Raw genomic sequence first — 23,946 nt, 5'->3', positions numbered from 1 at the left:
TGTGAGCATTTTTCCAGTGAGTTAGTGATTTATTATAGAGCAACACACAATCCCTAAGTACTTGTGTTGTCCTCATAATAGTTCCCATTGGAAGTTCCACCTTAAAGTATACAGCTCTTAAAGTGATTCAGTTGCAGCCGTTTAAAATGATGTAGCTGTGAGCAAAAGCTAAGAACACAATTACAAAAACTGTGTTAAACGTATCCAGTGCTCTCAACAGACAAGTGTATTCATTTTTTAAGAGTTGTATAAATAAAGTAAAAATTGAATAACACGTAAATATATTGTACTTACTGCTACTGTCATTATTGTCCTTATCGGAGAGTTGGACATTAAGCCCTCGTTCCGAGTTATTGATTGTTTTTCCACCTGACAGGAAAAAGTATACAGCTCTTAAAGTGATTCAACTGAAGCAGGTTAAAGTGTTGTACAACTGTTAGCAAAAGCTAAGAACACAATTAAAATATTTTCATTCTTATCTTTCGACAACCTAAAATGTGTGATTTGAAAGATATGAGTATCCAGGATGAGTAAATCTAATTTACTCACATTGTATCACAGATATATAAAATCTATAAATACGATAAATGCTTCATTCATTTAATCACTTGACACTTTGTGAGTGTTGACATACTTCCTTCAAAGCTTTCATTTGGTTCAAGTTCTTCCTGAAGCTCTGGTAGCTCTGTGGTATTCCAGGAACTTCCACCTGACAGAAAAGAGTATACAGCTCTAAATGCAATAGTATTTCAATGCACACACACAAACCGCTTTCCCACAAAACATTTTCTAATTGCATCTGCAGACTGTTTTTGGTTTAAATGATTTTGAGATCTCCTAAATGTGTTACCCATCAAAGAAGGTGGATGGGATTGTGGAGCTCACTGCAATGTGAAATAATGGTTACGTCAGACATCATGCGTTCTCAACACACCAAGTTTAGTGTTCTGTTTGCTGTTCACACCATTAACATATCTATCAGTTTAATTCCACAAAAAACTTCTTGAATAATTAGACTTCTATACGTATAATAAATAATAATAATAATAATAATAATAATAATAAAAATAGAACGACACATTTGTTGTGATTTTTACTTTACACACCATTGTTATTGTCGTCCTTTGAGTTATTGTTGGTACTTCCACCTGACAGAAAAAAGTATACAGCTTACAAAGTGATTCAATTGAAGCAGGTTCAAGTGCTGTGTAACTGTCAGGAACTTCCACAGCAAAGATAATAGAGCTCTCCATTTAATGTTATGTTCATGCACACAATTAGTCATTTCTAACAAAAGCCACGTCTCTTCCCAGGGGCGTTTCCTGGACCTGGAAACATTCGGGGCTTAGCCCACAGTGGCGGCGCCAGAGATTTTCTTTTGGGGGTGCTGTGGGGTAGCTTGACGTTTCATAGAGGGTCCTCAAACATGTAGGGTTTCCCATTAAGGTACCGGGCGCTACAGTGGAATATTCTACAGCAGCACTCCCCACACGCACACAGTACACCCCCGACTGTTACAATGAGGGCTCGATAATCAGCTCACGGCATATAGGTGTAAGCAGGGGTAAAGTGCTATTTTTTACAAGTGGGGGGCGGACTTCACCTCCTCTACGGGGCTCCGGGGGCATGCTCCCCCGGGAAGCATGTTGCCGTGAAAGGTTTGTTGCGTGCCGCTCTAGCTTTTTACCAGCATATTCTTTAACAACTTTGCCTGCTTTTGCCTCACACTCATTTTTGTGTCTCTCCCAGGAGGAATCCAAGGCCTGCCACACTCCCAAGACCAGCCAGGCCTCTCCACCCACCCTGGAACAACTGTTTCCCACTGCCGCCATAACCAACCTCCACTCCCAGCTCCCCTTTTCTAATAAACAAATGTTACTTTCACCAGCTGATTCCGAGTCTGATTCTGGGTCCCCTCCAGTGCATGTGACACCGACAGTGACTTGTACTAGCTGCTGGTCGCATTAAAACGCAATTAAAAGCTGAAAACGTTTTAAGAATAGTAGGGCATAATGTTCTATCAATGTTATCAAAAACATCTTAAGAAGGTTATCACCAAACATTTTAAGAATGTTTTTAGAGAACGTTATCCTACCTTTCAGAAGAACATTCTGGGAACCAAAAGAAAACTTCCCGCTGAAAACATTCCTAGAACAGTGAATGGTAACATTCTCAGAATATTTTTAAACCAAACATTTCTGGCTGGTTATGCTATTGCCTACAAGTTGCATGATAGGTGACCTCTAATTCCAGGGGACAAAGCATACCCAACAACAACACAAAAGGGAGGGTTTCAAAGTTGAAAGATTTTGACTTTCTTAAAATCAGGGTGAACACAGGCGAACAAAGTTAGTTTTTTTTCTTTTTTTTTTCGAGTAGTATTGAAGTCTTACATGTTCTTGAACCCAATGACAAGACTTTAATTGCATGATGTGAATACATAATATAGCTTTAATGCACATATTAATGTGGATAAAACAAAAAGCCAACATGAAATTACTACTTTCATTTCTACATAGCATAGATATATGAATATATGAGAAGATACATTTTACAGTTCTAAATGTATTTCATGATTTATATGAACATTTGGTAGAACTTTACAATACAACTCTGTACACTGACGACATGGCTGTTGGATTGATCGGTAAAGTATGAACGTTGGAGCACATGTCTTCAGTTAAAGGTCACCTACCGGTATTATGCAAAATCCACATTTTCATGTCTCTTCTACATCAACATGTGTCCCCTCTTCTTCATTTCTCTTCTACATCAACATGTGTCCCCTCTTCTTCATTTCTCTTCTACATCAACATGTGTCCCCTCTTCTTCATGTCTCTTCTACATCAACATGTGTCCCCTCTTCTACATCAACATGTGTCCCCTCTTCTTCATGTCTCTTCTACATCAACATGTGTCCCCTCTTCTCCATGTCTCTTCTACATCAACATGTGTCCCCTCTTCTCCATGTCTCTTCTACATCAACATGTGTCCCCTCTTCTTCATGTCTCTTCTACATCAACATGTGTCCCCTCTTCTTCATGTCTCTTCTACATCAACATGTGTCCCCTCTTCTTCATGTCTCTTCTAAATCAACATGTGTCCCCTCTTCTTCATGTCTCTTCTACATCAACATGTGTCCCCTCTTCTTCATGTCTCTTCTACATCAACATGTGTCCCCTCTTCTTCATGTCTCTTCTACATCAACATGTGTCCCCTCTTCTCCATGTCTCTTCTACATCAACATGTGTCCCCTCTTCTCCATGTCTCTTCTACATCAACATGTGTCCCCTCTTCTTCATGTCTCTTCTACATAAACATGTGTGCCCTCTTCTTCATGTCTCTTCTACATCAACATGTGTCCCTCTTCTCCATGTCTCTTCTACATCAACATGTGTCCCCTCTTCTTCATGTCTCTTCTACATCAACATGTGTCCCCTCTTCTTCATGTCTCTTCTACATCAACACGTGTCCCCTCCTCTTCATGTCTATTCTACATCAACATGTGTCCCCTCTGTGGAAAGAGACTCTGAAAGTTTCAGGAACAAAGATTCTCTCTCTTTTTTTCCTGATCCATTTCTATAAAAACCTGTCTGAAAATGAGCTGATCAGATTTTGGACACTTTATGATGTCATAACGATGTTTTGGCTTGTGTAACCATTAGCCAATCAGCAACCATTGAGTTCCTTGTAACCAAATGTCTCTCAGAGGGGTGTGGGGAGGGGCTCCTTATTTTCATCTAAAGTAACAGACAGAGAATCAGCTCTTTGGAAACAGGGCTGAAACAGAGGGGATTATGGGTAATGCTGCAATGATCTGTTTGGTGTTTCAGCCAATCAGAGACATGCTTTTTATATATCTGAGAAATATAATATATTGATGAAAAGCAGTATAATAGGGCAGCTTTAACATTTATAATGCACCCATTATGTTTGAAGCAGGACTTGCTGTAATTGTTTAGAAATGAATGATGTTTAATGATTTCTCCCTAAGGGTCCACACATACCGGGACAAGTCATTGTGAACTCTATGGCCTATATAAAACAATCATGAGTTCTTAAACTTTGGTTAAGACAAATAAAACTCTATGCTGACTCAGTGTTCATCAACATGGTGGCGCTGAGCCCTGAGTTGGGCTTGCAGTTTATTATAATTGCGATGTTGAAGACGGTTTACCTGGGAATATATCAGGTTGGCATAACATTGGATGGCTTTTGAATAAGTGACGTACCTAATCTACTTGCTAATTTTCTCTATAGCGACAAACTTGCTGAGATACAAATTGGTTAAGTTAAAGGAGACGTTTATGGGGGTTAAGGAAAACAAGTTCTTAAAATGGACCGCCACTCATTTACCCCGAGTGGTTTGCATTGATCCATATTGAAAAGATGACAACCAAAAACAGGGTGGAGACTGTGACATAGACAACAAAGAAAATGTTGTCCAATTTTCTAGCCAGTCTGGTCCAGTAGTCAGGCTTTCTTTCTTCCTTCCTGCTGAGGAGCAGAGAGAGTGTTTTCACCGCCCCACTCAGCTCATCTGGGAGCTTCTCCAAGGAATTGGACTCCTCCATCAGTTGGCTTCTTTTTTCCTGCAGAAGTTTTTTAGTGGAGTGATCATTAACAAGTCTATAGATCATATCAAATTGAAAACCGTTTCACATTTACTATTCCTATTTGTGTCCATTGTGGTGAGAATAAAGTGTTAGTTCATCAGACAAACATATTCATTTACAACGTCCATAGTGCTTAAAGAATTAAAAGGTTTCATCTCAAATAAATCAACTGTATCTCTTTCCAGAACAAAATCTCTGAATCTTATGAAATGTTACTGCGAACTGCTTTTATACTTCCCTAATTTTTGTTTGCTTTGTTTTTAAAATGTAGGCAAACCTTCCCTTTACAGAGAAACCCAACTCTCACCTCTTTGGCCACAGACAGCAGTTCAGATGGCGGTTCATCACACACATTACACACACAAGCACAGCGAGTCCATTTCTTCACATCTGAAAGGAAATTGTTGACACAGGACAGCAGCATGTTCGAAATAATGTATTATTAATTGTAGATGTTTCTATGTGTATTCCAAACATATGAGTAAATACAATATAACAATAGTTCAAATCCACAGGTTTAAAGAATGTGTTCAGTCTCACCTCCATCATTGTTGCCCTGTTGGTCTTTCTCAATCAGATACATCACCAAAATTGTCTCCAGAAGGCTGATCATTATCAAAACAAAAATCCCAATGCAGTACACCGCTGAAGAGAAAATGCAAAATCATCATTAAAGTGCACGATAGATAAGCCATTGTTGTTCCCGCTTGACTTAAATGAAAGTCCAATGAAATAATGACTGAGCTGCTTTACCTATAAGCGGTATCCTGTTTGAAGAGGAAGGCAGAATGTCGTTGAGAATAAGCTGCATCACAGTGACAGCGAGCAGCACAGTGACCTTGAAGCTGACCTTCTCGCCCCCGCTGTCTGACATCAGGAAGGAGGCCAAGTCCAGACAGAAGAAGAACATGATGGGCACTAAGAAGTTGACGATGTAGAGGGCAGAACACCTCTTCATCCTGATCTGTGTTCCAAGATGGAAAAACAGTGAATCTGTTCACTAATGCTGCAATGATCAAAAACATTATTGATTATGGGTTTAAGTTATTTTGCATGCAATATGAAAGATATTGCTCCACTGAAATATGAAGTTTCCTGTTTATATACTTTATTTATATTTTTGTCACAGTGGTTAAGGATGATTAAGTGGCCATCATCAAAAATGTGTGATTACAATGTATCCAATGAACAACAATGTCAATGGGTTTGCTTTATTTATTCTGCTGTTTAGAATGCAAGCTAAATAAAACCAGCAAGTGGAGCTGCAGACATTTCCATGCAAATGTTTGCAGAAATAAATAAAAGTAAAATGTACAACACACTTACAGTATAAATGATAACGCTTTGGTTTTGATAAAAATGTGGGACAGATAGGTTCTGGGCTGTCATGTCGATGAGCTGCCACTCAGACTCCGTACTCATCATTTCGCGAGTCCATCCAGTTATCAGTTTACTGTCTTTTAAGACTTGAAACGTCAACTCCTCCTCTAAGATGAAAGTGAAGATACAAGTTTGAGATGTCTTATCAGGTCAACACAGGATAAATGCATGTGCTGGTGTGTGCTCGTGTGACAATTAGCCTTTAAAGAGATAATTACCAAAAACGTGCAATCAAACCCACAACATACATACATGAGATAAATGTCTAGAAACTTCTGAAAGCTCACCTCGGTAAACTACAGACTTGAGAGACAAGTTGCAGGTCTGAATATCAAAAGGAAAATTGTAGATTTGCATCTTGCACGTGCTGACCACCATAAAGTCCCTCACATATTCAACGAAACCGTTCGAGCAAATGGTGATAAAGGGATTTGGAACAGCCTTGTCCTTCTCGATCCTATATGACAACAAACATACATTTGTACAAATTATAGCAAACACTTTATGCTTCAAACTGATTTTCACACTGTGAAGCCCCTGTGTCTCAGGGGATCTTAATATTTAAGAACCTATTAATGTGTCATACCAGATTAACGGGAAGAATCTCAGCTAACTGACGATACAAACCATTTTTACCAAAACAAAACACAAGTCTCATAAGAAGCATCTAAATGACCCCTGAGCGAACAATGCTAACGCACTTTGGCACAGAACTCAAGATAAAAGTACCCTTATTACTTATCGTAGCTGCACATACAAGATATCCGATTAAAGCTGAGGTTCCACAGATTATTTAGGTATAGTATCATCACTGAGTGATCCGAACTTGCGACGGGGGAAGCAAACACAGACATCACAACACATACCTTTACGGAGCTTTTACGGGAGATCGTCTCACCGTAGCTGTCAATCTGATCAAAAGACTTGTTCAATGGCATTAAAACGAGAAAAAAGGCGGCTGAATCGGTTAATCCATAGGTTGATAATGTTTCTGTGGATTTGAAAAAATTATTTATAATCCATAATTACATTTTTATGTAAAAATCGGAGAGTAAAAATTAGCTGCTAATGGTATAGCCACCAGAGTTATCGCAGCTTCCGGTTTTGGCTATGCGTCAGTCTCACACACACACATTACCAAATAAGGAGTAATCGAGCAAGCGGGGCCAGAGATCCACCCAAATGACCTCAGAAGTGTTTTCTTTTCTAAATCTGTCTAAAAAGGTCAAATTTTACTTGTTTTGCATCAATCTTGATACAGGGTGCTTATTGTATGTTGTAGTTTGGATTCCTGAAGCTTTTAGTCTGCTAACCCATCATTCAAGGGTGGTTTTCACTGTAAGTAATTTTTTTCTTTGGACGGACACAATAATTGACATTTTTTTACTGTGTTCAATCTGAATTTACTTTAAAATAAAAATATCTATATTGATTCTGACACTTCTACATCCAACTCACAGGTGTAACCTTGCTTTGAGAAAAAAGATTATTAATTGACCTCTTTTAGAAGGGAAGATATGGTCATTTGTTCTGGGAATGTCATTTTCGAGCCTGAGACCTGAAAAACAGGCTCGGGGCTTAACAGAATGAAACATTTATTTAAATTATGATACTATTGTTTGAGTCTGTATTTTCCTAAAATGTTCCCTCATTACTTTAAATATAGAAATACTATCCACACAGTATAACAATATCACACATCTCTATATCTTAAATATGATTAACCTGGCTCAAGTCAGTTAAGGGGTATCTGCTTCATTATTTATTGCATTCTAACCACGGCTGTTTTCCACACAATACATACAAATATAATGGTACAATATGTTTAAACCTTCCCAGCTAGCGGGGAACGTTCTCACAACTTTGGCTAACATTACCTACAGGTTCTAATAATGTTTTAAAGAAACGTTTTAATCTGATGTTCAAATAACCTTTTTAGGATGTTTATTATTTCAACTAACATAACGTAACGTTTTAACTGCAACATTCAGAGGATGTTTTGAGAATCTTATTAAGGCCTGAGATGACAGAAAGTGTTTTATAAAATGTTCCTTTAATGTGATATGAATTTGCATGCCAATATTCACTATGTAGGCCCACAGTATTCATAATATCATTTGTGTAAAATATCAGAAAATAATCACACTTTTTTCTGACTATAAAGGTTGTGTCTCGTCTGTAGGTTCTAACTGTTGGATAAGCTATCTGGTCGTGTGTGGTTTGTGAGGGCTGCGTATAAACAGTGGATACAAATCGTTATTGCACCCTTTAGATTTGAGACCAACAGACGTATAGAAGAACGGACCGACTGTCACTGCCCATCCGTGAAATCCCTGTTAGTGTTTGTATGTGTTTGTTTCTACTTTGTGTCTCTTTCTCTCCCCCCCCCCCCCTGCCTGCTGGTCTGCTCTACACGACTGGGAGCAATCTCCAATCAACCACACCTGCAACCTGCTCATCAGCCACACTATGAAAGCCTGCAGCCTGCACTCATTCCCTGCCGGATTGTTGCCGTGAACGGTTTGTTGCGTGCCGCTCTAGCTTTTTACCAGCACATTCTTTGACAACTTTGCCTGCTTTTGCCTCACACTCATTTTTGTGTCCCTCCCAGGAGGAATCCAAGGCCTTCCATACTCCCAAGACCAGCCAGGCCTCTCTACCCACCCTGGAACAACTGTTTCCCACTGCCGCCATAACCAACCTCCACTCCCAGCTCCCCTTTTCTAATAAACAAATGTTACTTTCACCAGCTGATTCCGAGTCTGATTCTGGGTCCCCTCCATTGCATGTGACACCGACAGTGACTTGTACTAGCTGCTGGTCGCATTTAAAAAGAAAAGACTTCTGATAAATCGGAACGATAAAGCACAATAACAATGTTATCAAAAACATTTAAAAAAAGTTATTACCAAACATTTTAAGAATTCCAACTTACATCTCTTTAATCATTAAATCTGGCTTCCACAACAAATTAGCAGAAACTGTCATCATATCAAGGCCATCAAAGTTATCTGGTTTCCAAAAAATATGCGGATCTTCCCATTTCTACACAGGAAAAAAAGGAAGAAGGGAAGAAAACAAAGATCAATAAAGGCCTTTAAGATCAAATCTACAGCAACTGATTTCAACCTACAGTAGAATAAACAGGATAGGAAAATCACAAATTGGTTCTCAAAACAAACTCACCAAATAAATCCCAACGAAAGAAACGAAAGTCTGGTCAATCTCTCTCTGTAACCGAAGAAATGCTTTGAAAATGTTGACCACATTAAGGTAGCTGACCTAACATAGACGAAACTGTCATAAAACATTGCACTGAAGTTAACATGCTGACTGCCTTCAGTAAGTGGAAAAGAAGTGAAAGCTCCTTTGCAAAGCCCCAACGATGTTTCTTCAAAAATTCAAGGTAGCATTGGGGGAGAAATTGATTAAAGGTATTCTTTTTGGGGTGACATAATTTTTTCCCACTTTGTCGCACTATTCTGAATTGTATATGCTTCCTTCAATAGTGCTACTATATGGCTGTTTCCTAGAAGCACTATGTACAAGTACTGATCTGGTACAAATCGTACTATGACACTCTCCCTGCAGTGATCCCCAACAGCCCGCCTCTTGACGCCTTTAAAAGGGTCCTCAAGTCCCACCTGTTTGCCAAGGCATTTATTTGTTGTTTTGTCTGTCTGACTGTTTGTCTGACTGTTTTGTTTGTTTGTTTTACTTCTGTTTTTTCTGTAAAGCGACCTTTGGTCCCCTGAAAGGCGCTACATACATTTAAGTTATTATTATCAGTTAGGAAGAATTGCATGCTATATTGAAATGTATGCTGAGATATTTTTTGAGTCTTTTGTTCTTATTAAACTAACTTATCCTATATTTTGATTTGACTTTATTGTTTATTGTAAAGCTTTTTGGCTTTCATGTGTATTACCGTGTGTTTGTACGGTTCAAATGTTTTATCTTTATTTTTATTGTTTTGGGCTGCTTTCCACAGCAAAAAATAAGGATTATCCTCAAAAGCAAAAAAATCAAAGTTGCACTTACCACATCTAGAATTGCCAGAATTGACAGTCTGACATCGACCTTTGTTGTTTTGTTGAAGTGTTTGGTAGGTCGGACCGTTGGGTACAGCTCCTTGTTTTCGGTCAGTTCCAGGCATTTTAAGACATCTTGATAGAGGAAATTACTTTCTATTGGGAGGACATCAAAACAATATCTCTATCAGAGAGTCAATTTAGCATATTTACCACACCCTATTTATGTTTAGTCAACATACCTCATGCCCACATTGAGCTCATCAGAAGACCACTCCTCATCACACACAGAGCTTCAGCATCTTCCTCATCTCATCATCACCAGGGTTTAGACTCCACAGGTGGGTCAGTACTCTACTTACGGCTTCACCAGCCCCTTCAAATATCTGGGATCACGATGTTGTCTTATCCACATTAATCATCCTTCTTGTTGGCTAAAACATGTGCCACTTAGAAATAAGTCTTGTCTTATTGACATATCTCTTGTAATATCCAGCGGTTGTGGTCACTGAAGGTCATCATTAGATGGGTGTCGGCAGGACAGCAGGGATGTGTGTCATCAGTCCACTAATAACTTTTAAATGTGAGCAGTTTCCCAATTATCTTTTTTACATTTAAATTGGGCTCTCCATTTGAGGACCATCTGCTCCACATTGTCAAAATGCTGCAACGTCAGACCTCATGCATTCAACAAACCAAGTTTAGTTTCTTTATATAATTGTTGTGTTTGCTGTTCACACCAGAAACATATCTATCAGTTTTATTACCTTGTGACAAAAACTGCGTTGAACTTATCCTGTGCTGACAACAGACAAGTGTATTCATCAAGTAGAAATAGAATAACACATAATTACTGTGTACTTACTGTTACGGTCCTTATCACATGGTCCTTTCTTCATGGAGGGACGGCCAGGAAGCCGTTGTTGTTCAAAGCTATTGAATGTTTCTCCATCTGACAGGAAAAAGTATACAGCTCTTAAAGTCATTCAACTGAAGCAGGTTAAAGTGTGCATCTGTTAGCAAAAGCTAAAAACACAATTATAAAATATTCTCATTCTCATCGTTTAACAAACCTAAAATGTGAGATTTCAAACATATGAATAAATCTAATTTACTCTACACAATTTATCACTATATATATCTAATATATAAATAAGACTAATGCTTTAATCACTTGACACTTTGTGAGTGTTGACATACTTCCTTCAAAGCTTTCATTTGGTTCAAGTTCTTCCTGAAGCTCTGGTAGCTCTGTGGTATTCCAGGAACTTCCACCTGACAGAAAAGAGTATACAGCTCTAAATGCAATAGTATTTCAATGCACACACACAAACCGCTTTCCCACAAAACATTTTCTAATTGCATCTGCAGACTGTTTTTTGGTTTAAATGATTTTGAGATCTCCTAAATGTGTTACCCATCAAAGAAGGTGGATGGGATTGTGGAGCTCACTGCAATGTGAAATAATGGTTACGTCAGACATCATGCGTTCTCAACACACCAAGTTTAGTGTTCTGTTTGCTGTTCACACCATTAACATATCTATCAGTTTAATTCCACAAAAGACTGCTTTGAATTATACAATGCAGTAAACAGACAAGTGTATTACTTTTCAAGACTTCTATACGTATAATAAAAATAGAACGACACATAATTACGTAATTCTTTACACACCGTTGTTATTGTCGTCCTTTGAGTCATTGTTGGTACTTCCACCTGACAGAAAAAAGTATACAGCTTACAAAGTGATTCAATTGAAGCAGGTTCAAGTGATGTGTAACTGTCAGGAACTTCTACCTGACAGCAAAGATAATAGAGCTCTCCATTTCATGTTATGTTCATGCACACAATTAGTCATTTCTAACAAAAGCCACGTCTCTTCCCAGGGACATACCTGCTACTCTGAATATATTCCACATACTACGCTGGAAAATTATGAAAGAATTGGATATGTGTGTTTTTTGTAAATAGATGTTGCTTGTAGTATCATCCTTTGTTTCGCTGTATCAAAAACAAACCTTCATTCCCCTCAATTATATTGGAGTGCAACAGAAACGTCCCACCTGCATGCAACATGTAGAATTGTTCTGGCTTACCTGTGAGGAGGAGCAGAAAGAGGAAACCTGCAAACATCCTGACTGGGAGAGGTCAGCAGAGTAAATGAGCATCCCTGTCCTCTCTGTGTTTTCTGGAGAGGTTTCTGTTGAGATAATATCTCTACAGAAAGAGGGACGGGCAATTGAATTACCAAATTGTCTTTTTTTTACTGATTAGTCTAATGATAGAAACTCGCTAATGCAGCAAGGCTTCCAGGAACAGCCAACCATTTCAACACTCAGCCCTCTGTGGTTGAATCCATTTGGATGTCATAAAATCAGCTTTTTAATTCTTGTTTCGTCTGTTTGTTTTCCAAAGTAAAGTAGTTCATTGTCAGAGCTGCTTTTGGATGCAAGAAACTACACTTTACATTTCACACATTCAACACATAATCTTTATTCTTTGTAGACTTTACATTCAATGCTTTTGATTCAGGTGCGAGTTGGACTTGAATAGTTTGACAATACTATTTGTTTATTATGGTCATCACAATATATCTGAAGGTATATATTGATTCAATGATGGATGATCCAATCCTATTGATACAAAGTGAATACATCCTTTCATATAATCTAAAGAGGTGTAATGTTTAATACCAAACCACATGATCCAAAGACAAACGGAGCGGCATTACATATCACCAACTGGTTCCATATTTAAACTAATTTGTTATAAATAATGTCTGAAACCTGTCAAAAAGACATTGCAACACATTTAAAAATATATATATATTTCTTATAAAATCAAAATACTGGCTCTAACAATATGGTTAAAACCAGTGCCCCGAAGGATTTTTTCTGTAGCCCCGGTCAATTCTCCCTCAATAATATAATACATTAACCGTGCTTTACCCGAACCTCATCATGACACAAGAGAGGACGGCAGGATTGTAATTTCCCGTGTTCAGTGAATGCAACAGAGGCAAGACACCAGAGAGAGAGAGAGCGCACCGGTGCTAGCAGGGACTGTGTTGTTAGCATCTGGTTAGCTAGCTGCACTAACGGACATAAGGAGCTGTTTCCACAACAAGCTGGAGGAGAGTCCTCTCCTGTCAGACTGAGAGGCTCAGGTGAGCTAAAGGTCTCTGAGTGTTTAGATAGTTAACTTCAGTCTAAGTTATCTCAATGGGTCTCAAACGGTTTGGTCACGAATTATGTAAAAGATTATTTCCGAGGCATTTCTGATAGAGGCATACAATCATCATAGTTAAGAGAATAAAAACAAGAGAATAAATGAAAAACAGGTATGAAACTCTATATGACAGTAAAACAAGAATGCAGTATAAAAGGAGTGACTTGTAAAATATCCATTAAAAAAAAGTAAATCTGTTTCCAGTTCTGTTTCGTATGGGTGTTGAGAGATGTTGCCATAGATCTATTAATGTTGCTCTCAAAGTGCACCAGATTGATGCTTTTAATATTGTTAAAACCGCAAGTGTGGGCTAAGCCCCTAATGTTTCCAGGTCCAGGAAACGCCCTGATTAAAACAATTTACAAATCTCCACAGGCACAAGTCTGGAATCCTCTCACAACCCTTTTCACTTAGTAGAGGAACAGCTCAAGGGTGTCCCTTATCTCCTTCCCTCTTTGCATTAGCAATTGAACCTCTAGCTCAGAAGATTCGACAAAAATATTTTTTTAATAAGAAAAAAATTAAAACGGTACATGTTGTAATTAATAGTACATTGTCTGTGTGGAAAAAAATAAATAAATACAAGGTCACGAAATAGAATTCCCTAAACGTATACAACTTTGGAATAACCCATCAGTAACTATTCAAAATTCCCCATTACACTGGCCGACGTGGATAAATTGCAGAATTGTTCAATTAAAAATATTGTAAAGGAAAGCTCAATACTTAGACACCGATGCTTTTAAATATTCTCAGTAAAAAAATTGGTTCACGGGGAATTTGCCGAACATTAAAAAGAGAAAATGTATCTGTGCGGTATATCATATCTGTATCAATGCTGAGGACAATGAGGAATTACTTCAAAAATATTTACAATAAGTAGAATAAAGACCTGTGCCCTGTACTACGAAGCAGGATTTTTGCTTAGCGGGCTAACTTCAGGGAAAACTCTGGGTTTCCGGTCCTATGAAGCTGGTTCTCTTCTTAGCGGGCTAGATCTCCATGGTAACTTATGCTGTACGGCTAACCTGCCCCGGAGCAGGTTAGTTTCCAGGATAAGAGCTCAACTCAGTGAAAGAACTGCCTGCTGACCAATCAGAGCTCCGTGTGCGGAGTTTAAAGCGATCAAGTCATATTACAGGAGAAAGGAAATACAGAAAAGCTGCCGTTGCAGGAAAGACAGCCGGCAAAAATCACCGACTGTGTGAACGTGAACATTAATAGAATATCACCTCCCATCTTCAGAGCAATCTGACTATTATAACATTAGCGTTAAGAAAGCTTACTTAAATATCTGCCACAACATAAGTAACCGGATCAGAGTAACATTAAGTACAGTCCGCGGCATATCACATCATAATGTATCATATATTTCCTTATCTGAGTCAGCTGAGCCGTATCTGGCCCTGCAACACTCACAGTGTCACATACTGTGTGCAGAAGTGTTATTTTAAGCAACACATTAAGTTGGCGAAACACTCGAGTAAAATGTAATTAAAGTCAGATCCACTCGTGTCTTAGACGGGGCAGTGATATCATAAACCTGTTAATGTACGTATTCAAACACTTTTTCTTTTACCAGCTGTATTCACCTTGCAGGTGCAGCGATGTGGCTTTGATCCTGGTTTATCTGTTTAAGTCATGGATGTTTAACTCATATTTGTCTAATATTATTAGCTGTCAGTACGCTTCTCCCTGTTTGTGATTGGTCAAATGTTGCTAGCCCCGCCCCTTTCATGTGAACACGCACTCAGCCGGACAGAGAAACACTGGTTTGAGTTACCGAGTTGATAACTAGCGTCATAGGGCCGCTTAGCGAGATCGCGTTCGTTTGGGTTAGGTAAGGCGGGTAACTCAAACATGTTGAACTGGCTTCGTAGTACAGGGCACTGGACATAGAAGGCGCAAAGCAAAAATTGAAGGAATGCTTACAACTTACAAATAAAATGGCTACAAACGAAAATCTACGATTAATTCAATATAAACTAATGACAATAATGTATTATAGTAGGGATAAAATACATACATTTGATCGAAGCTCTTCCGATAAATGTCTAACATGTTTTACTGAGAGGGACTCCCTCATACATGCCTGTTGGAATTGTTATAACATTTATAAAACTTGGGATGATATCCAAAATTGGCTGTCAAAAACATGCCTTTTCCAAAGTACCCAGAAAATAAAATACTCAACTGGATGGCAAATAATGTATGCATTATTAATCTATAAGAAACTGATATTACAAAACTGGCTAAGTAAAGAAGCACCCACTCTATACAAATGGAACATTTTAATGAAATATTATTTGAATATCGAAAAAAAAAATTACGAGGCTCTGTATAAGAGATGAGCCACAGCACCACCCAAAATCTGGACATATTGGGAAACACTTAAACATTGTGTGTGTGTGTGTGTGTGTGTGTGTGTGTGGGGGTGTGTGTGTGTGTGTGTGTGTGTGTGTGTCACGTGATAAATAATGCCACCAATTCTAATGGTAGCATAATGTAGCCAAGGGGGAAGTTTAAGCCCTCAAAATGTGTCAAGAACTTACAGAGAATCAAAGCAGGTTATGGAGCGTGTCACACATTCACACACATAAAAAAACATTAGCATACGTTAAGTGACAAATATGTATCATCGCAGTGAAGCTTCAAACATGGGATGGGTTCATTCAGACATAAAGAGTTTGTTTTAGTTAGATATGTGTTTAATACGATTTTTTTAAAAGTGATCTCTATATCAAAGCTGGATTTAATTTGGCATTCTTGTGATTTACCTTGCCTATGTCGAGAGGAGAGGGAAGTTTTCCCTACATAATTAAAACTCAAAATAATAACAAATATATTTTAAAGCTCACAAAACCAGTTGCTGAAGTCACGTTTTCATCGTTCGGTTGTTATTTAAATCTGTTCAGCTTATACATGTTGCAGGATATGTGATAGTGCCAGGATATCAGAAAAGAAAGGATTTCTTTGTTAAATAAACACGTTAATACTGGACCACGCTCGAGAGTCCTATCGCCAATACATGGATGTATCATTCAAAACTTAATCTTTGGCGTACTGCAAGAGTCACTGCCTTTAATCCTGCTGCTCACTGATTGGTCGGTTCACACCCCATAATTTGAGGGTTAAAAACAAACGTGACTAGACTGTGTTTTTTATCTTCAGCCCCAGTCTGAGCACTTTCTGATAGCATGCAAATGACGGGCGATGCCTGAACGCTCTTTTTAAAACGGCCTAACCCCCTCACTCCTTAATGCAGCTGTATTTATCTTACTCCTGTGAAAAGGAGTTAACAAGAAAATGATTGAAGGTCCCAAGAGGAAGATGTTCTGCATGAGTTTCGTGACTAACATTCATAAGTAGCGCTGAGGATTCGGGGTAAGTATTTAGAGCGATCAGATATAATTAGTTCTGGATGGTTAGCAATGCAAGGGTAGTTAAGAAAGAAAGAGGGGGAAAGCAGTGAGTTACAAAGACACTTTTTAAAGATGCACTTAACAATCTCTATCAAAGACAAAACAGAGAAAAAACAACTCAAGATTCAGATTGAAGACTTCTAAAGGGGGGGGATCACCTGAGAAAACACAGCATGCGTGTAGCTGACGCTCAAAGTGCCCTTATTTATTGTTCTGTATTTTTTTGAAGAGTGCTTAATGTATGCTTGAACTTTGTTAAAAATGATAAGAGTTAACTTTCCGGAAGTCATGTGACCTCTAGCCCCGGATGTTTACATTGTGTTTGTGAGAGAGTAAAGGGGGGGGGGGGGGGGGATGCTAGTGAATTAATTTCAGAAAAAAAAAGAAACACTGCGCTAGTGGATTGTCAAAGAAAAACATGTCTAATCAAACGTTATTATTAATAATAATTTTAAAAATATATATATTTATAAGTTTTTTTTTCTTAATTTTACATTTTTATTTTGTAATCATCTCGCGACCCCCACTCGGGGACCCCCACTTTGGGAACCCCTGTGATAGGCGAACACGTTTTTCACGGTGTTTCATAATTGTACAAAGAAGGAAATAAACGTGATTGTGGACATCAGTTCGATGCGTAATGTTCTTTCAAGACCAGAGTAGTTACAATGCACTCACACACACAATTCAAATGCCTGCACACAAAACCACCGCACAAAAGCATACCATTTGCATCTTCAATGTAATCCACCTCGTAAGGGTCAGTGCTTCAATGTTACTTTAGATTCTTTCCTGCGGAGAAGATGAAAGGGCAAACGGCGCTACCATGAGAATTACCATCACAATGCATGTGGCGTGGGATTATTATCAGAAAGCCAGGTACCTCCTTTTGGATTTAACGAGCAAGTGGGGGAGCAGGAGACAAAGAATGCCCCCTCTTTACGGAACATCTCCTTTATAGCTCCTGTATTTCCCTTCCCGTTTAATTCTTGGGGAAATGATGACTTCAACCAGATTGAAGATTGCTCTTCCTGTAGTTGCTGATCAGCTGTGCCGTTTAAAAAGAGGCACGTCTTCAATAATGCATCAGGAGTTGGCGTACAGGTAATTTATTCTATGCACGGTCACACCTTTCTCACTCAGGACCTTCAGGACCTGGGCTCCCCTTATCCTGTCTAACTTTTCAGCAATTACAGTGAGACCTCGCTACCTCCTTGGCACGGAGCAGCTTGCTGTGTGAGCGGTTAAATACGTGGGGAAAAATGTGCATTCACTTGCCTGAGGGTGTGCTTGCATGTGAGGCCACAGAGGGAAATGCTCACGTAACCGCTTGGTCATTACATTTTCTGCTTATAGGGGTCAAAATAGATTAATAATATTGTTTAATTACGTTAAGAGCTGGGAACTAAAAACCGTCCTCTCACCTCGTTAAATCTAAATGGAGAGCTCACCACATCTCATGAGACTGTATTTTGTATGTGCAACCTCACAAGCGACTGGCGGCAACCGGTTTCTTTAATCAGCACAAAGACACACACTCCGTTTCCTTCTGCAGCTCTCTGCTATCGACCCGGTCTTATTTTCAATTGTACCTGCTACCTGTGTCCTCTCTCTGCCGTGTGAGATACTCTGCACATGTGACCCCAGCGCCAACCCACAGAGTCCCATTGCAATACTAAATGCAAAAGTTTCATTTTTTGTCTACTTTAATGCCTTCTCTTGCGTCTCCGTTTCTTAGATTGTTGCGTCTCTGGCTCACTCTGCTGTGCAATCACACGGGTGATTGTTTGTCTGTGTCATGTATTGATTGTTCGCTGATGATGCACAGGTGGTTGTTACTGCCGGGGCCGTAATAACATCTGTAACTGCACACTGTTCCTGTCATCTATGTATGGTTAGAATACAGATTGTACTCAAAGGAATGGATTTTGCCAAATATGCCCATTTGCTCTCTTGTTGAAAGTATGATGAGGGGATCGATGCCTCTCTCATATTTGAAAGGCTATTAAGAGGCTATAACCAGCAGCTAGTTAGCAGAGCTTAGCATTAAGACTGGGAATCTTACAAAGGTAACACAATCGGCCAAAGAGCTTCTCTAACATAAATTGATATTTTTGTCATTGTTTTTTGCTGATAATTAGTAAGCTAACAACGGTATATAAATACAACTGTACTTATTCCTTTGCAAGCATTGTCCTCCCTTTGAGCAAGCTAGTTTCTCTGTTTCCAGTCTCTATGCAAAGATAAGCTAACTAGCTAACCAGATTTCTGTAATTAAAACCAGTAACACATCTGTAGAAAAAACAGAGTTAAAACGTCATGTATGGGGCAAAGGTTTGGTGAGAAATTGTGTTACTTTGGACATAGCCTGGAAACAAGGAAAAATAGCTAGCCGGTTCAAAAGTTACCTTTCTTAGCTCATTTGATATGTGTCGTTAAATCCACTGAATCTAGACATCTATAGACAGAGCCAGGCTAAATGTTTCCTTCTGTTTCGTAGCGCTTAGCTAACCATGGCTCCATGCAGCCTAAACATACAGACATGAGAGAGATATTGGTCCTCTCATCCAACACTCGGCATGAATAACCGCATTACTGAAATGTCAGACTATTCTTTAAAGTGTACGAGTGATGTGTTTTAATAATATTTGAAGCAGCCTTAAATGTGATGTTTCTCACTTTATTCTAATAAACCTTTGTACACAGGGTCCTGTCTTTTCTGTTGCCCAAGGCCCTCTGCCAATTGCCTTTTTGTTTCGAGCTACCCTTTCTTTCAATTTCTCCTCTTTCTCAGCACATAATCCACTCCCGCTCTCCCAGCTGCAGGCCCCTGCTGCCTGTTAGTACTGAGAAACTTGTTAATTAAATCTGCAGATTGAAAGACCTCCAGGGAACAATGTTTAATCGATGAGCACAAACAGATGACTTTTCATTCCACACAATTCTTCCCCTAACGTTAGTACAATCCTCGGTCCAATTCAGAGAAGTATGTTTCTGCACTCGTAAGATTACCAAGAGGCCGTCTGAATCCGCAATCCTCAATCGCCAAACGCTAACAATCTCCCTCAGCCAAAGCAAGTTTCTATACTACAGAGGTATTTTTTGTTATCCCTATACAAATTGCACTTTTATTAAATGTTTGCCTTTATCCCATTTCCCTGCAGTTCTCGTCTCATCTCCTTCGTCTGTTAATATGCCGGCTAAACCATGAAAGAAGTGTTTCTCCTGGAGAATAAATGTAGCCGAGGAGCGGAACACAGCAAAGGTTACATGCAAATTATGTTAAAACTGTGCGTAACAATAAGCAAATGAAGAAAGAATACCCATGCATGAAGCGTGGCACGATCCCATGTGCACCCACACATACCAAGTGCAGTCGGCAGCCAATCAGAGCGGGGCCTGGCTTTTGTTGAGCTGCAGGCAGTTTCGCAGTATGCCCAGCTGTTCTTCTGCCCCTGCAGCTTACTGTGTCTGACCTCCACATCTCCAACAACAACAGCCCGACCCAGCTGGCTCAAACATCAGCAGCACAAACAACAACACTGAAATGCAAAGTCACGGAGAAAAAACATTGCAGTGAATCATCAGACACAACAATCTGAGTGAAAATACACAAATGAGTCCCCAAAGCAAGCAGAAAGATGTCAGCAGTGACCCTAGTAATACACATAGGTGAACTTCAGCGGCTCTAAAGTCATGTTGGAGCTGTTGTTGTTGAATACCTAGATGTAGTTATATAAATGCTGTTTTATGTTAAACACACTGACTGAAAGCATCGGCCATAGTCTGATGAGGATTACGATTTTAACTATATTAAAATTAGCTTGTCACCTAGCTACTTGTGAACCCTGTTGTAGACCTCGTCTTCAGGCTGAATATAATGGCTAAAATATGTGTTTTAATTCATTAATAATAAGAATGCAGTCCAACTCACAGAAGACATGGTGGCATACTCACATGCAGTGTTCGAATTACCCATTTGCTTTCGGAGGAGCCCAGGGACGCGGGAAGTCAGTCAGAGTTGGGGGTGCGGCGTGCGGGTGCGGTGGGAGGGGGAGATTTTGTTTTAAATATTGAAGTCAAAGCATCAATCTGGTGCACTTTGAGAGCAAAATTAAGAGATCTATGGATACATCTCTCAACACCCATATGAAACAGAACTGTAAGCAGATTTTATTTCTCTTATATTTGACAAATCACTCCCCTTTTAAACTCTATTCTTGTTTTGTCATATAGTATTTCATAACTGTTTTTCATTTATTCTCTCTGGCTGTCCATCTCATAATGTTCACATCGAAACTAGCTGTCAATAGGAATATCATTCAGAAGAATTATAATTTCAGGCAAAAAACTGTCACAAAAGAGGTTGCACATTTAAATTCAGGTGTTGTTATGGCAACGTCAGTGGCCAAACACCCACATTTACTGCTGCAAATACGTTCAAACATGCTGTTGACATGTAAAGCAGTGGCAACTATGCCACCATTTCAGCGGATTTTAACCCTAACCCTCACATAACATCCATATATTTCAGTGCTAGGTTGATGCTTAGCTAAGCTAACTATGAAACACTTTAACTGACAGGACTCAGGATCAACTGTGTACTGCCCGTCTACACTACAGGCATCGAAAAATGCTTTCAACGCTTCGCCCATTCACTTGAATGGGGTGACGTAGACGATTTGTAATCTTCGCCGAACTGCATTGTGGGGAGCATGGCATGGCTTTGCAATTATCACGAGCATCTATCGGCATCAAAAGTTGAACAATGTTCAACTTTTGAGGCTCGATGCTTGGCATCAGCCAATGAAATCCCGTTTATGCAAATCCCGCCAGTGCAAGCGCAGCCAATCAAACCGCGTGCTAGCTGGGAGAGCCAGACCGCAGTTCATTTCCTCATATTCCAAACGAGATATTACGGTAGCAAATCACCCGGTTCTTTACGACCAGAACTATTTACCGGGATACAAACCGGAGGAACCAGGCATGGAGGGAGGTGGCAGAGACAGTGGGTGAAACTGGTAGGTTTTTCGCCTGTTGGAGAGTTTATATCCAGTTTACTTCGTTTTAACATTGCTATTGCTTTGTATGTCGGGGGCGGGAGATTCATGTGATTGGTAGTTGGTCGCGTTACGGCTCGTCTACACTACAGGCATCAAAAAATCTTGAAGCTGGGCGTGTCTGAAGCTTGCCGATTTTTTGCGAGCAACGCGACCAACAACCAATCACATGAATCTCCCGCCCCCGACATACAAAGCAATAGCAATGTTAAAACGAAGTAAACTGGATATAAACTCTCCAAACAGGCGAAAAAACTACCAGTTTCACCCACTGTCTCTGCCACCTCCCTCCATGCCTGGTTGCTCCGGTTTGTATCCCGGTAAATAGTTCCGGTCGTAAAGAACCGGGTGATTTGCTACCGTAATATCTCGTTTGGAATATGAGGAAATGAACTGGGGTCTGGCTCTCCCAGCTTGCACGCGGTTTGATTGGCTAGCGCTTGCACTGGCGGGATTTGCATAAACGGGATTTGATTGGCTCATGCCAAGCATCGAGCCATTGTTCAACTTTTGATGCCGATAGATGCTCGTGATGCTTGCAAAGCCATGCCATGCTCCCCACAATGCAGTTAGGCGAAGATTAAAAATCTTCTACGTCACCCCATTCAAGTGAATGGGCGAAGCGTTGAAAGCATTTTTCGATGCCTGTAGTGTAGACGGGCCGTTACTCGCAAAAAATCGCCAAGCTTCAGATACGCCCAGCTTCAAGATTTTTTGATGCCTGTAGTGTAGACGGGCCGTTAGCTAAGCTAACTATGAAACACTTTAACTGACAGGACTCAGGATCAACTGTGTATTGCAAGGTAGCTTCTAGCTTCATGTCAAACAGGCCCGTCTACATTACAGGCATCAAAAAATCTTGAAGCTGGGCGTGTCTGAAGCTTGGCGATTTTTTGCGAGCAACGCGACCAACAACCAATCAAATGAATCTCCCGCCCCCGACATACAAACCAATAGCAATGTTAAAACGAAGTAAACTGGATATAAACTCTCCAAACAGGCGAAAAACCTACCAGCTTCACCCACTGTCTCTGCCACCTCCCTCCATGCCTGGTTCCTCCGGTTTGTATCCCGGTAAATAGTTCTGGTCGTCAGGAACCGGGTGATTTGCTACCGTAATATCTCGTTTGGAATATGAGGAAATGAACTGCGGTCTGGCTCTCCCAGCTTGCACGCGGTTTGATTGGCTGCGCTTGCACTGGCGGGATTTGCATAAACGGGATTTGATTGGCTGATGCCAAGCATCGAGCCTCAAAAACATTGTTCAACTTTTGATGCCGATAGATGCTCGTGATGCTTGCAAAGCCATGCCATGCTCCCCACAATGCAGTTCGGCGAAGATTAAAAATCTTCTACGTCACCCCATTCAAGTGAATGGCCGGAAGTCAACATTTCCCAGAGAGGTTTCTTTGAAATCACCAGGTGACGCTAAAAAACATAACATTTAGATTGTATGACAAAGTGTTTATTTAATGTCTCTGGTTAGCTATTGCTACTTACTAACGGTTTAGCTTACCCCTGCGATTCAAAGTAACTTCAACCTAGCTGTAATTTTTGCTTTGCTTACATGTTCGCATAACTTGGAAGTTTACTGACATTTACATACCTTGTTTACCTGGCGCAAGTGGTGGCTCTGGGGTTGTTGTGTGAGCCACCACTTGAGATTTGTTGTCTTTTTTTAAGAAAACATTTGCTTATGTCCATCTTCAAAAACTCTGAGTCCGACTGACAGTTTAAACATTGTCACAGGATAAGTACCTGCCAGCCAATAAGACAGATGTTTATTTCCATTCAACTCTCTGGTTAATCTGGTGTCTTGCCTCTGTTGCATTCACTGAACACGGGAAATTACAATTCTGCCATTCTCTCATGATGAGGTTCAGGTAAAGCACGGTTAATGTATTATATTATTGAGGGAGAATTGTCCGGGGCTACAGAAAAAACATTCTGGGCTTTGGTCCTGTATAATAACGTCATATTAAATGCAGTAATTTGGTCTTTAGCAACAGCTTGTGAGAGCAGTGCATTCATCGGTGTTCGTTTTAATGCTGCCAGTTTGTTGACTGCCTGTGTGTTGATGGGACTTCTCATGCTCCCTAAATGTTTCCCCTGCCTTTCACCAGTTCTTAAATCCTGCTTTCACAAAACTCCCATCCCTGATCTTGTCTGCACTGACAAGCTTATTTCTATAGCAGAGCAACAGAAGAAG

The 23,946-nt window shown here is 39.8% G+C and overlaps 1 protein-coding gene across 3 annotated transcripts; it reads right to left on the bottom strand.

The window, feature by feature from the left end:
* Positions 1-3,720: 3,720 nt before the first annotated feature.
* On the bottom strand, positions 3,721-23,061 carry LOC307026376 (5-hydroxytryptamine receptor 3B-like). 3 transcript variants are annotated; one of them, XM_079661720.1, is made up of 9 exons: positions 10,038-10,536; positions 9,183-9,227; positions 8,932-9,041; positions 6,284-6,453; positions 5,943-6,103; positions 5,370-5,580; positions 5,157-5,261; positions 4,924-5,006; positions 3,721-4,592 (listed from the first exon to the last, which is right to left on the bottom strand). In XM_079661720.1, exons 3-9 carry the CDS (start codon positions 8,985-8,987, stop codon positions 4,353-4,355), a joined length of 1,026 nt encoding a protein of 341 aa, XP_079517846.1. In that variant the 5' UTR covers positions 8,988-9,041; positions 9,183-9,227; positions 10,038-10,536; the 3' UTR covers positions 3,721-4,352. The 3 variants fall into 3 exon arrangements, with proteins under 3 accessions (XP_079517846.1, XP_079517847.1, XP_079517848.1); XM_079661721.1 differs by lacking the exons at positions 8,932-9,041; positions 9,183-9,227; positions 10,038-10,536 and adding an exon at positions 22,751-23,061; XM_079661722.1 differs by lacking the exons at positions 8,932-9,041; positions 9,183-9,227; positions 10,038-10,536 and adding an exon at positions 20,045-20,159.
* Positions 23,062-23,946: the final 885 nt, after the last annotated feature.

This window comes from Notothenia rossii (genome assembly GCF_949606895.1).
Source record: "Notothenia rossii genome assembly, chromosome: 12".
Classification (NCBI taxonomy): Eukaryota; Metazoa; Chordata; class Actinopteri; order Perciformes; family Nototheniidae; genus Notothenia; species Notothenia rossii.
Note: the sequence above shows the minus strand (reverse complement) of the source record. Positions and strands in the feature narration are given on the sequence as shown.